We start from the raw sequence: 13,380 nt of genomic DNA, 5'->3' as shown, positions 1-13,380 counted from the left end.
TCCAGACCAGGAGATAAACACACACACACACACACACACACACACACAAACACGAGAAATAAAAACCATCCTGCAATCACAGTACACAGGGGGAATAATCCAACAGAGGTAAGAACAGGGTATTATGAGGCTGGTAGAATGTAAGGAGAACCTACCTAATCTGCATGGTGAAGCTGGAAAAGCTCCCCTCACTAACTTGGAATTTGAAGATGATGGTGATGGGATCTGGGAGGAGGGTGGATGGTGGGAGGAAAGCAGACCATTTCAGGGGGAACAACAACAAAAACTAACAGGTGTGAAGGCCATGAGAAGACAGCCCACTGTGGACACAGGTTCTTTCCTAGAGTGTAAAATACATGGGGGTCCCAGAAAATTATGGAACTTCAAAAGTCTCTAGTTCTAAATCGGATGAAATTCTGGTTAAAATAATCCCTTTAAATGTAAAATGAGATTACAAGAAAGAAAGGGGATCCCAGGCACCAGAAATGAGGAGGAACCTAAAAAACAGAAGTAAGCATACAGACATTTGCAGTGGGAACTCTTGGGCGAGCTTCCTACCAGGAAGCTCAGGGCAGGGTTTAACATGCACACAGGAACAAGAGACTAGCCACGAGAAGGGAATCAGAACCAAGAAGTGAACTCCGGAGGGCTGCCACGTCAGTAAAGGGAGTTTAAGATAAAACTCCTAATGATTGGAAAAGGAATCAAAGAAGCCTGCCTTTCTCTGACCGGGGTCTGGGGAATGTGGAAGAAGCAAATGAAGTACTTGAAACTTAGAATCTTTGAGATTCTCAGAGATTAAAAACAAAACAAACAAACCAAAAAACAAGCTCACTGAAGATGAACCCATGGTACAATAAATAGACTGGTTTACAAAACCAAAAATAATCAACATGAATGAGAATATGCAAATAGAGCAACCAAAGGTTAAAGCCCCAAGAACTGAGGAAAATCATCATCAACCTAAAGGAGAATCTATACTAATAAAAGGGTAATATGCTAATTAGACCGGATAGACCGGACGTCTTCCGGACAAAGCCACAGTGGCTGCGAGGGCTGAGGAGGGCCGGCAGCCGCGGCGGCCAGCAGTGGCAGCAGCAGTGGGGTGATGGGGGTGGCGTCTTCCCCTGATCAGTCCAGCTGCCTCCCACAGAGGGAGGCCAGAGGGAGCAGCAGCGGCGGGGTGATGGGGGCGGCGCCTTCCCCTGATTGGTCTGGTCGGCTCCCATAGAGGGAGGCCAGACTGTGGCTTAGGCCCGCTCCCCCCCCCACCTCCCAGTGCATGAATTTTCATGCACCGGGCCTCTAGTATAAAATAAAGATATTAGTGTTAGGACAACTGGGTAAAAATCCAGAAAAAGACAAAGTTAGATCCATATCACATACCAGGGCAAATGCAAAGTAGATCAAAGATTTAAATATATAAGCAATAAGTCATAAAAGCTAGAAAATAAATGGAGGTATTTTTTAAAATTATGACTCAAATTCAGAAGTCATAAAATAAATAACATTTTATCTTCATGGTAAAAGACTAATAAAATGGGATAATCCCATTTCTATATTTTAAAGGATAATAAATAAGACAATAAAAAATGGAAAACACATAGAAATGACTCTTACAAAAGATAAAATGTATCCTAATGCATAATAAGAAAAAAAGAAATTGAAACACCACTTTTCATCTATCATACTCTGTGGGCAAGCTTTAAGGAAATATCCAGGTACATTTCCTGTGGAATTACTTGGAGTAGCTTCTACAAAGGGTAATCAAAATTAAAATACATTTAGCCTTTTGAGCTAGCAATCCCATTTCTAGGAATTTATCCTATAGATATACTTGCAGATGTATGAAACAAAATATATATCGGATGTTCATCACAGCACAATTTGCAAAAGTCTAGAAAGAACTATGTGTTCATCATCTACAATGAAGTAGCTAAACAAACTAGATGGTGTATCCACAGCACAAAACACTGTGCCACAATAGTAAACTGGAAAGCTCTCAAAGATACATTGTTTTTTAAAAATGTTTAAAAAGCAAGGTGCAGACTGTATATCATATGCTAACTCTATATAAGAAAAATGAAAAAATAAGTACATTACCTTTTTTTGGGCATCAAGAAATACTGGAAGGATATAAAAAATGAATAAAAGTGAACTTGCAGGAGAGCAGAGGGTCAAGGGTATATTTTCACACTGATATGTTTTTTAAGCAGTGTGAATGTATTATAAATTAAAAACTTAAAAATAACTCAGTAGGTTTACAGAGCAGTGTTTTCCAAGGGCTAGGGTTCAGGGAGGTTCATGAGGAAATTTTGGGAGTGAAGCAGTTCTACATCATCATTGTAATAGTGATTACACAACCAGATGTGTTTTTCAAACTCATAGAACTATACACTAAAAAGGGTCAATGTCAACTCTATGTAAATTATATCTAAAAAAGATCTAAGGAAAAAAGATCAGCAGTTTTAAATGATTTAAAATATAATGGAAATCGAAACCCTAAAACACAAGATACTGTCCTATACAATAAAAGGCTAATATGCAAGTCAACTGACCGGTGGAACAACTGGTCGCCATGACACGCACTGACCACCAGGGGGCAGATGCTCAACACAGGAGCTGCCTCCTGGTGGTCAGTGCGCTCCCACAGGGGGAGTGTCGCTCAGCCAGAAGCCAGGCTCACAGCTGGTGAGTGCAGAGGCGGTGGCAGGAGCCTCTCCCACCTCCGCAGCAGCACTAAGGATGTCTGACTGTCGGCCTGAGATCCCACCCCACCAAACTTGCAAGCACACTCAACCAGTTTCCATTGGCTTTTCCATATGAATCACTTGTCTTGGCTCATGTTTCAGACTTTCCTAAAATCTCTCAAACAAGTGGCATCTGGCCTCAGCGTGCACCACACCTCTTGCTAAGTGGCCCCTGGTCGGGCATAGTGGCAGCTGGCCTTGGTTCACAGATGAGCCTCTCCTGGGCATCTCCAAGCCCAGCACAGGTAGCAGGCAGCTGCCGGTCACTTTGTAGCTCAAGCCAGGTGGCCCTGGGCAGAACAAAGGGGCCTTGGCTGACCTTCGCCCACACCTCCTGGGAGGCCCAGCACACCTGGTGGATAGACCCACATCGAAACACTACCCAACCATCTCCACAGTGACACACTCAGGGGGCAGACTCAGCGGGCACCACAGCCCTAATGAAATAAGACCGACTGTGTGAAGTGCCACTGCATAGCTAATTCTCCATGGTTGTTTGTGGTCGCAGCCAGTCCTTACAATGGATCAGCCAGGGGGTAAATCCCTCCCACTGATATGCCAACAGCAATCAAGGCTCAACTACAACAGAAGGGTGTACACAGCCACATTGGGGAGAGGGGGAGGGACACAACTGGAATGCCCAGCTTGGGTGATCAGGGAGGCTGTGCCACTGGACCCTACAGGATACATACTACATTAGACCACTCTACCAAGCCCAGGAGATGTAGCAGTTCTGCCTAATACATAGAAACAAACACAGGGAGGCTGCAAAATGAGGAGACAAAGAAACATCCTACTTAATAAAATGTTAATATGCAAATTACCATCACTCCGCTACGCCCACGATTGGGCCGTTGGGAGGCTGGGGGCAGGACTCGGGGTGGCCGATTGGACCGTTCCTCCTGCCGGCCCCAACAGCCAGCACTGCGGGAGGACCCATGGGGCCGGTGGAAGGCGCCGGTGGCGGAACTCGGGGTGGCTGATTGCATGGCTGCCCGCACCAGTTTTCCGCCAGCACCAGTTTTCCTCTGGCCACCTGCCAATCGGAGTGCCTCCCGCCAGCGCTATCGGCCACCCAGAGTTCCTCCACCGGCGGCGCTGGCGGGAGGCACTCCGATCGGCAGGCGGCCAGAGGAAAACTGGTGCTGAAGGAACTCAGGGTGGCCGATCGCGCTGGCGGCCAGAGGAAACGGCGCTGGAGAAACTCAGGGTGGCCGATCGCGCTGGCGGCCAGAGGAAACGGCACTGGAGGAACTCAGGGTGGCCGATCGCGCTGGCAGGAGGCGCTCCGATCAGCGGGTGGCCAGAGGAAAACTGGTGCCAGCAGCCAGGTGAAGGAAGGTCTTTTGCACGAAACTTCGTGCAACGGGCTTCTAGTGTCCCAAATAAAAGAAAAGGACAAAACTCCAGAGAAAAAAACTAAACAAAATGGGGACAAGCAATCTACTAGATGCAGAGTTCAAAACACTAGTTCTAATGATGCTCAAGGAACTTAGTGAGGACCTCAACAGCATAAAAAAGAACCAGTCAGAAATGAAGAATACACCAACTGAAATAAAGAATAATTTATAGGGAATCAACAGGAGAGTAGGTAAAGCCAAGAATCGAAACAGTGATTTGGAATATAAGGGAGCAAAAAACACCCAATCAAAACAGCAAAAAGAAAAAAGTATCCAAAAAAATGAAGATAGTGTAAGGACCCTCTGGACAACATTCACATCATGGGGTGCCAGAAGGAGAAGACAGGAAGAAATAGAAAACCTATTTGAAAAAAACCATGTGAAGGAAATAGGCATACAAGTCCAGGAAGAACAAAGAGTCCCAAACAAGATGAACCCAAAGACGCCCACACCAAGATGCATCATAATTAAGATGCCAAAAGTTAAAGACAGAGAATCTTAAAAGCAGCAAGAGAAAAGCAGTTGGTTACTTACAAAGGAGCCCCCATAAAACTGTCACCTGACTTCTCAAAAGAAACTTTGCAGGCTAAAAGGGATTGGCAAAAAATATTCAAAATGATGAAAAGCATGAATCTACAACCAACATTACTCTACCTAGCAAAGCTATCATTTAGAATTGAAGGACATATAAAGAGCTTCCCAGACAAGTAAAAGCTGAAAGAGTTCATTACCACTAAACCAGTATTGCATGAAATGTTAGTTTTCTTTAAGAAGCAGAAAAAAAAAAGATAAAAAATATAAACAATACATTGGCAATAAATACATATCTATCAACAAATGAATCTATAAAAATGAAATAAATGAAGCAGAACAGAAATAGACTCATAGATACAGGAAACATTTTGATTTTTGCCAGATGGGAAGATAATTGGAGGGATGGGTGAAAAAAGTAAAAAGATTAAAAAGTGCAAATTGGTAGTAACAGAATAGTCATGGGGATGTAAAATACAGCATAATATTCTAATAACCAGGTTATGGTGTCAGATGGTTACTAGATGTGTCACATGGTTACTAGATTCATCAGGATGATCACTTAGTAGTAAGTTATATAATGTCTAATCACTGGGGTGTACACCTGAAACTAAAATAATATTGTATGTCAACTGTAATTGAAAAATAAAAAATAATTTAAATTCTTGAAAATTCCCTAAATTTGTTGTACATAATTAATTATTGATAGCATGTCTTCTAATGTTAAGTATATTTTAAGGGGAGATTCTTGACCATGGTGACTTTCAAACACCTTAGTTTGAGAAAATATTTTTTGAGCAGTAGGCCCTTTACATTCATAATGGCTATGTAGTCCACTTATAAGATCAGTCCTTGTTTTAAAGTAATCATACATAGTGTTTACTTACCCTACTGTCTCTATATATATCGAATACAACTGTAAAAAAAACAAAACTCAAAGTTAATAACAAGCTACTTGTTTTATGATTTAAGCCAGCAGTCACCAACCTTTCAGACCTCACGGACCACCAGTTGGCAACTGCTGCTCCAAAGGTTTCCTTAAACCAGTGGTCGCCAATCTTTTGGACCTCACGAATCATCAGTGGTCCGTGGACCATCGGTTGGCGACCACTGATCTAAGCCTCCTTTTGAAAATTAAAATGCATTTTATTATTAGTCCAACAGTAGAATATAATTAACCTGGAGGACTTCATACTTCTAAATCTCAAAACTTTAAACATAAACTGCAATGTTTTATTTATATAATTTTGTTTTCCTTTCTCTACCCTCAACCATAATACATTATATTTTAAAAAAAAATTCTTTTAAATATATTTTTATTTATTTCAGAGAGGAAGGGAGAGGGAGAAAGAGATAGAAACATCAATGATAACAGAGAATCACTGATTGGCTGCCTCCTGCATGCCCCCTACTGGAGATTGAGCCCACAACCTGGGCATGGAATAGAATCTAGGACCCTTTAGTCCACAGGCCAATGCTCTATCCACTGAGCCAAACTGGCTAGGGTTTATAATCCATTATATTTAAAAATTCAAACCAAACACCAACATTATCTCAACCAGTTCACCATAATAAATAGGTTTTATGTTCCAATAAAAGAAGCACCAATCAATGGGATGGGGAATGAAATGAGTAAACTTTGTAGTATGGAAGCATAAAATCTAGCTATGCTTAATTTTCTTTTTAAATCAAATCTGCCATAGAACCAGGCTTGGCAAGTATAAAAAGGGTAAATCATAGTAGATATAATTTTAAGATGTATAAAAACTTTCTCGCATATACAATATAATTTCAATTCTTAAAGCCAACTCACAAAAGTTTACTATAACTGATGCTATCTGATCATTTAAAGAAATAATCTAAGAAGGCAGATCAGTCATCTAGCTAATTTAGTCCCAATAACAGAAGTATTACATCATCTCTAGATAGACCCTTTGAAATATATAATAAAATATCTAAAATGGCAGGCGAAAAAACCCTTAGTATTAAAAAGGGACTCTGATCAGCCCTAACCAGTTTGGCTCAGTGGATAGAGCATCGGCCAGCAGACTGAACAGTCCCAGGTTCAATTCTGGTCAAGGGCACATACCTCGGTTGCCCCCAGCCCTGGTCTGGGTGCATGCAAGAGGCAACCAATCGATGTGTCTCTCTCACACTGATCTCTGTGTCTCTCATCCTCCCTTCCACTCTAAAAATCAGTGAGTACAAAATGGCACATAGGAAAAAGAAAAATCAATGGAAAAATATCCTCCAGTGAGGACTAATCGAAAAAAAAAGAAAAGAATAAAAAGGGACTCTGATCAAATAAGTTAAAATTAACATGCAACTATCAGCAATACCAAATAATAATATAGCAAAACACTTAAAATAGTGTTTCAAATCCTATCCTATCTAATAAAGAGGGAATATGTTAATTGACCATCACACCCTCACAAAGATGGTGGCGCCCACAGCCAATAAGAAGGGAATATGCTAATTGACTGCCACACCCTCAAAGATGGCAGTGCCACAGCCACAAGATGGCGGTGCCCAGTCCCCTCAGCCCCACCAAGGTGGCAGGCGTGTGGCACAGCCGGGCCCGCCCCCAGGCGGGTCTGGCTGCTCCGCACGCCTGCCTCCAGAGTCCCCCAGGCCCCTCAGCCCCCCCAGACGCCCAGGGCCTGCCTGAGGCACAGGTAACCAGGGCCGGGTGAGGCTTGCACTCCCAGCAGTGGTGGCAGCAGAGGTGTGATGGGGGTGTCACCTTTCCCTGATCGCTGGGTCGCCTCCCGCCCCTGAAGGCTCCCGCACTGTGAGAGGGGGCAGGTCGGACTGAGGGACCCCCTCCCAGTGCATAAATTTTCATGCACCGGGCCTCTAGTCTATAATAATAAAAGCCTAAGCGACCATCGCAACGGAACGGACGACCAAACAGGCTTTGTGGGACAACCAGGCCGGCAGGGGATTAGTGAGGGGCGACCAAACGACCGAGCAGCGGGCTGCATGGGGCGACCCAGCTGGCAGGGGTGTTAGTGAGGGACAACCAAACAACTGAGCAGCAGGCTGCGTGGGCAATCAGGCTGACAGGGGGGTTAGTGAAGGGTGACCAAATGACTGAACAGCAGGCTGTGTGGGGCGACCAGGCCAGCAGGGGGGGGGCAGTTGGGGGCAACCAAGCCAGCAGGGGATGGGGGGCAGTTGGGGGCAATCAGGCCGGCAGGCAGAGGCATTTAGGGGTGATCAGGCAGGCAGGCAGGTGAGTGGTTAGAAGCCAGTGGTCCAGGATTGTGAGAGGGATGTGCGACTGCCGGTTTAGCCCCGATCCCCAGAATCGGACCTAAACCGGCAGTCGGACATCCCCCGAGGGGTCGCGGATTGGAGAGGGTGCAGGCTGGATTGAGGGGACCCTCCCCCCAGCCCCCGTGCACGAATTTCATGCACCGGACCTCTAGTCTATATAATAAAAGCCTAAGTGACCCTTACGACTGAACTACCAGAATGACCGGTTGCTATGATGCACACTGAACACCAGGGGGCACACACTCAATGCAGGAGCCGCCCCTGGTGGTCAGTGTGCTCCCACAGGGGGAGTTCTGCTCAGCCAGAAGCCAGGCTCACAGCTGGCGAGCACAGCAGTGGTGGCGGGAGCCTCTCCCACCTCTGCAGCAGCACTAAGGAGCAGCGAGCAGGCGGGCAGTAAGGAGCGAGGGGTCCCGGACTGTGAGAAGGTGCAGGTCAGGCTGAGGGACTCCCACCCCCAGTTCACGATTTTTGTGCACCAGGCCTCTAGTTTTAAAATAAGTACCACTGTGAAATAAGGTTCATTAACATTATGGATTTCATTTCATTTCACTGAGTCATTAAAAAATACTTACAGTCTTCATCTAAGAATTTATACTGTATATGTTTCTTGAAGAAGCCTTGTATGCATCTGCAAATATCCTCCTTTTGTTTAGAAATATGATCATAGTATTGTGTATAATCCCTTTGAGAAATAGCTGGCAAGAAAATATTTTATATTCTGTTAATACATAATATTCAGAAAACACCAAAATATGATTCAAACTCTTCTTGACAGAACCATTAAAGTAGATCAGAAGACCAATTAAAAAAATACTAATTGAACAATATAAGTATCAGTTGTAAAGGTTTATATGGATAGGTGAATCCCATAGTTCCATACTGCCATGCATTCTTACTTTAGAAATAGTAGTTATTTTTTATTTTATATAATGGAAAGAATTCAAAGCCATAAATATGCCTATTATGTAAAAAAATAAAAGAACCAATTTTTACCCTGCACACAGTCAATTGCTTTTCTTTGATTTTTCCAATGAACTCTATAAATTGCTATTCTTTTGCACTTTCTTTGGGAAAATGTAAAATATTCCTCACTATATGTCTTTAATATTTATATTGTACTTCATAGAAGCAGTCTATTTTTCTTGTTCATACATGCTATCCTGCCTTCACAAGCCTGATGTTTCAAGGCATGGAAAAGTAAACATTCCTTTCTTCAGAGTGCTTTGCTGATATTATTCTAAATAAACTAAAGAGACTATTGGAAGAACTCCCTCAATTTGCTCTATGCATAGGAAAAAGTTCTGTGTACTAAAAGAAGGGCTTCCACCCAATTTCTTAATCACATGCTAATATGCTCCCTTCTTAGCTGTACTTAAAGTGCAGCTTTTTCAGGAATACCTAATAATATGATAAATTCCAACACATCAAGTTTCTTTTAAGTAAGCTTGTAAATTCCAACATAATATTCAATAAATAAGTAATATTGATTTGATTTTGTTCAAATTACACTTTTCTTGTTTAAAGATAAATTTTAGTTCATGAAAAACGTGCAGACAAAAAAAAAAGAGAGAGAGCAAATTATCTTCCATATTTAATTTGATCATAGCAAACAAAATAACAACCTGAAAGAAAATGGGTGGCTTTTAGAATAACGCACTTACTTGTCCACATATTTTCTCTTGCTAGAATAATAAAGTGTTCCAATAATAGAAAATAACTTGACTTTTTATGATGCTTGAAATAAGTAGTGTATAGCTAGTAATACTTAGAATAGTCCCAAAGAGAAAGCAGGTAGCATTAGACATATACTAAATTGGGAAGAATAAGGACCTTCACTTTCAACCCAGAATCCAGACATGGTGAACTGACAATACTATGTTCTGTGGAAACTGAATATGGCCTCAGCATTTCAAAGTCAGTTCGGCTGGTTAGAGGAAGAGTCTGAGATAAAAAGTGATTGTCCTAATTCTAGAAATTTCCTTCCATCAAAAGCTTGTCTTTTTTGCCGAAACCGGTTTGGCTCAGTGGATAGAGCATCGGCCTGCGGACTCAAGGGTCCCAGGTTCGATTCCGGTCAAGGGCATGTACCTTGGTTGCGGCACATCTCCAGTGGGAGGTGTGCAAGAGGCAGCTGATCGATGTTTCTCTCTCATCGATGTTTCTAACTCTCTATCCCTCTCTCTTCCTCTCTGTAAAAAATCAATAAAATATATTAAAAAAAAAAAAAAAAAAAGCTTGTCTTTTTTAAACAATTACTTTCAAGGGTAAAAGAACTTACCAATAAGCTTGTTTTCCTTGACAAAACATCGGAACTCAGCTCCAGGAATTAATTCACACCATTTTCGAAGAACAAGCTGTAGAAAAAAGAAAAAATGTAACATAAATATATAACTAGTCTAACAGACAATTTTATGCCCAGACTATATCTTAACACTTGCCGTTATTAAATTTTTTTTAAAAGGAGGCATAAGAAAACATTAATGTGAGATACAGGGAACAGAGTTGTGATCCATTAGTCTAATAAACAGGAAATTGTGTTAAACTCTTTATGACAAAATACATCTTTGTCATTTATTGTTTGAGAGGTCCGATATAATAAACCCCCAAGGATGATGAAGTCAAGTCTTATCACTGGTGTGCCAATAAGTTGCCCTGTAATTCCTATGTTCTTCTCTCCTTTAAGAATATAATCAATACAATAATTTCAAATTATCTACCTTAAACACCATTCCGTAACACATACTCTGCTAAAATTATTATTATGGCTTATTACAAAGAATCAGTACAACCCTTCCATGATGTTGGCATTATTTTAAATTAAACCAATTCTATCAGTGACCAAGTCATAAATGGGTCTTCTTACTGTAATTATTACTTAGTATGCTATTTATACATTATTGAATTGCTGCAATTTTATAAATAGAACAGTTGACAAATGTATGCTTCTGAGTCTGTTTTAAAATGTTCTTTGGAGAACATTAACTAATAAATGGTTAGTGTCTCCAGCCTCCGTTATCCTGTCATACTGTTCTTTTCCCTCTAAAACCTGTGAGACAGAACTGGAATTACTCTCCGTGCCATTCCAAATCCCCCAGTGGGCTCAGGATTCTCCCTCCCCACATCCTGTGCTTCCCACAGTTTACTGTGCACGATATTCTATAGCAAGCACATATCATGTTGTAATATGATAATTTCATGTAAGTATCTCATCCCTACTGAACAGTAAGTTCCTTAAGGGCAAGGAATTAATTCATTTCTGTGTTCCAGCACAAGTATGTAATACACGGCAGGTGCTTAGGAAATGTTTGTCAAATAAAAGAGTAAACATGTAAAATAAGTAGCCACTAAAATCATGATAAAAAGAATATTTAATGATCTAGGAAAGTGCCCACACTATGCTATAAGTGTGATGGGAAAACAGTACACAAATGGCTTTATGAAGTGTGTATGCATACACACACACACACACACACACACACACACACACCCTCAAATGCTAATACTGAGGACATATCTAGGTAATAGTTTCATATTTCCTTGTAGTTTTATATTTTTAATAACTTGCTTTTCTTAAAAAAAACTATATGGTTAAAATATGACTTGGAAATTTTAAATACACTGGTTTCTTTTTTGTTTTTTTACTCCTCACCCGAGGATATTTTTCTATTGATTTTTGGAAGGGAGAAAAAGAGAGAGAAAAAAAAATTATTGACGTGAGAGAGACACATGGATTGGGTCAGGGCCAGGAATTGAACCCGACACCCTTCAGTCCACAGGCCAATGCTCTATCCACCGAGCCAAATCGGCTAGGGCTAAAATGCACTGATTTAAATTTTCATCATTGTATATTCTAGGTTAAGCTTTGAATGTGTCAAGTTATTTTAAAGAACCTAATTATTAAATAAAGAACCCCAAAATAAAATATTACACTGTTCTTATCTATTAAAAGCTTATGCTGGCATATATTTTTTATAGCCCTGGTAACTTTTTAAGCAAAAAAGAAATAAGCAATTGTTGCATACTAATATTAAATTTTTAGAAAATTTGCATAAGCGTTATTGAAATAATGTTTTGAACAGGTACTACATACATTTGTGGTTGACTAAAAAAATACAAAAAGGTGAATCTACGCCATCGAACCCCTTTGTCCTTCTCCTCAGAGGCAAGAAGTGTTGTCAATTTCTCATATATCTCTTAGAAGTATTCTAGGAATATGTGAGTATATAGTGTATGCATACATCTTTTTAGATACATGCAGACAAGAGCACATAATACATAGGATTCTGCTTGCAACTTTTTTCATTTTAATTACTCTAAGAATATTATGTTTTTAGGCTTTTCAAACTAGGTTTTTGCATCCTCAGGAGTCCTGGGACTAATTCCTTGTACATACTGAGAGACAATATTTTCCTACATACACTCTATAGAAAGAGAATATATATTTTTATATGTATATTTAATACATTTTAAAATTCAATGACCCTAGGTTCCTAAAGAAATTAATCCAAAAGTTTTCATTCATTTCACTTAAGAATAGCAGTTCTCAATACATGTAGGTTTATCAACTTCATTCAGATTTTAAAAAAGTTTCTTACCTCATATTCCATACAAGGATCTGGGGAATCATCAGTACAATGGATAAATCTTTGAGGGGGAAAAAATGTAATTGAATCTCTTTTAATAGTGTCAGTTTATGCACACACATAACTTATATTAATGTGAGATTAGGTTTTACTCAAAGTATCCAGAACCAGAAGAATAATTTGAATTCAATGAACCTGTATTAAGCACTACTTGATGTCAAGTGTTAGTCTCACCCCCTGAAATATTGTTTCATTAGTCCTCAAAACCACTAGATGAGCTACTATAATCTTCATTTTTCTGTCAAAAACAAAAATAAGACCCAGTAAAGACCAAATTGGCAACCAAGCCAGGACTATAACCTAAATCGTGTCAACTGCAGGATTCCAAATGAAGGCAGGATGGCACTGCTGGTTTGCAATTCTCACTGTGTTCTTTAGGAATGATGCAGAAGTCTCTATGGACATCAACTCTGCCATCTAAAGTCACAGAGTTAATCTAAACTTTCTCCCAAATGCCACTTAAAAAATAGTTGATAGAACTAGTTATTCCTCCATTAAGTATATTGCTTCATCCTCTAATCCTTGGTTTAAGGAACAATTTTTCATATTGTTTATTAAATGTTTACCTATGCCAAAGCCTCACTAGGCACTGGGAATGCTAAAAAGATTAACAGTCTCTTGACCTGGAGGTTAGTCTGGTAAGGAAAGACTAGCAAGTGAATGAAGGATTTAAAAACACTGAAAACATAAATTAAAATACTCGGATAGCACAAAGAAAGAAGAGATTGGCTCTTGTGATGGGGGAGGGAAAGAGACAGTCAAGAAGACTTCATT

At 40.5% G+C, this 13,380-nt stretch overlaps 1 protein-coding gene across 1 annotated transcript in view; it reads right to left on the bottom strand.

Moving 5' to 3' along the window:
- The window catches only part of CDC123 (cell division cycle 123), a 71,472-nt gene that overhangs the window by 7,172 nt on the left and 50,920 nt on the right, over window positions 1–13,380 (bottom strand). The window contains exons 7-10 of the mRNA XM_079769586.1: window positions 12,559–12,607; window positions 10,242–10,317; window positions 8,536–8,658; window positions 5,569–5,597 (exon numbers count right to left, since the gene is read on the bottom strand). Coding sequence (XP_079625712.1) covers window positions 5,569–5,597; window positions 8,536–8,658; window positions 10,242–10,317; window positions 12,559–12,607 — 277 coding nt within the window. The remainder of the gene's footprint in view (window positions 1–5,568; window positions 5,598–8,535; window positions 8,659–10,241; window positions 10,318–12,558; window positions 12,608–13,380) is intronic.

Source organism: Cnephaeus nilssonii (genome assembly GCF_951640355.1).
Source record: "Cnephaeus nilssonii genome assembly, chromosome: 4".
NCBI lineage: Eukaryota > Metazoa > Chordata > Mammalia > Chiroptera > Vespertilionidae > Cnephaeus > Cnephaeus nilssonii.
This window is presented reverse-complemented; position numbering and strand designations above follow the sequence as displayed.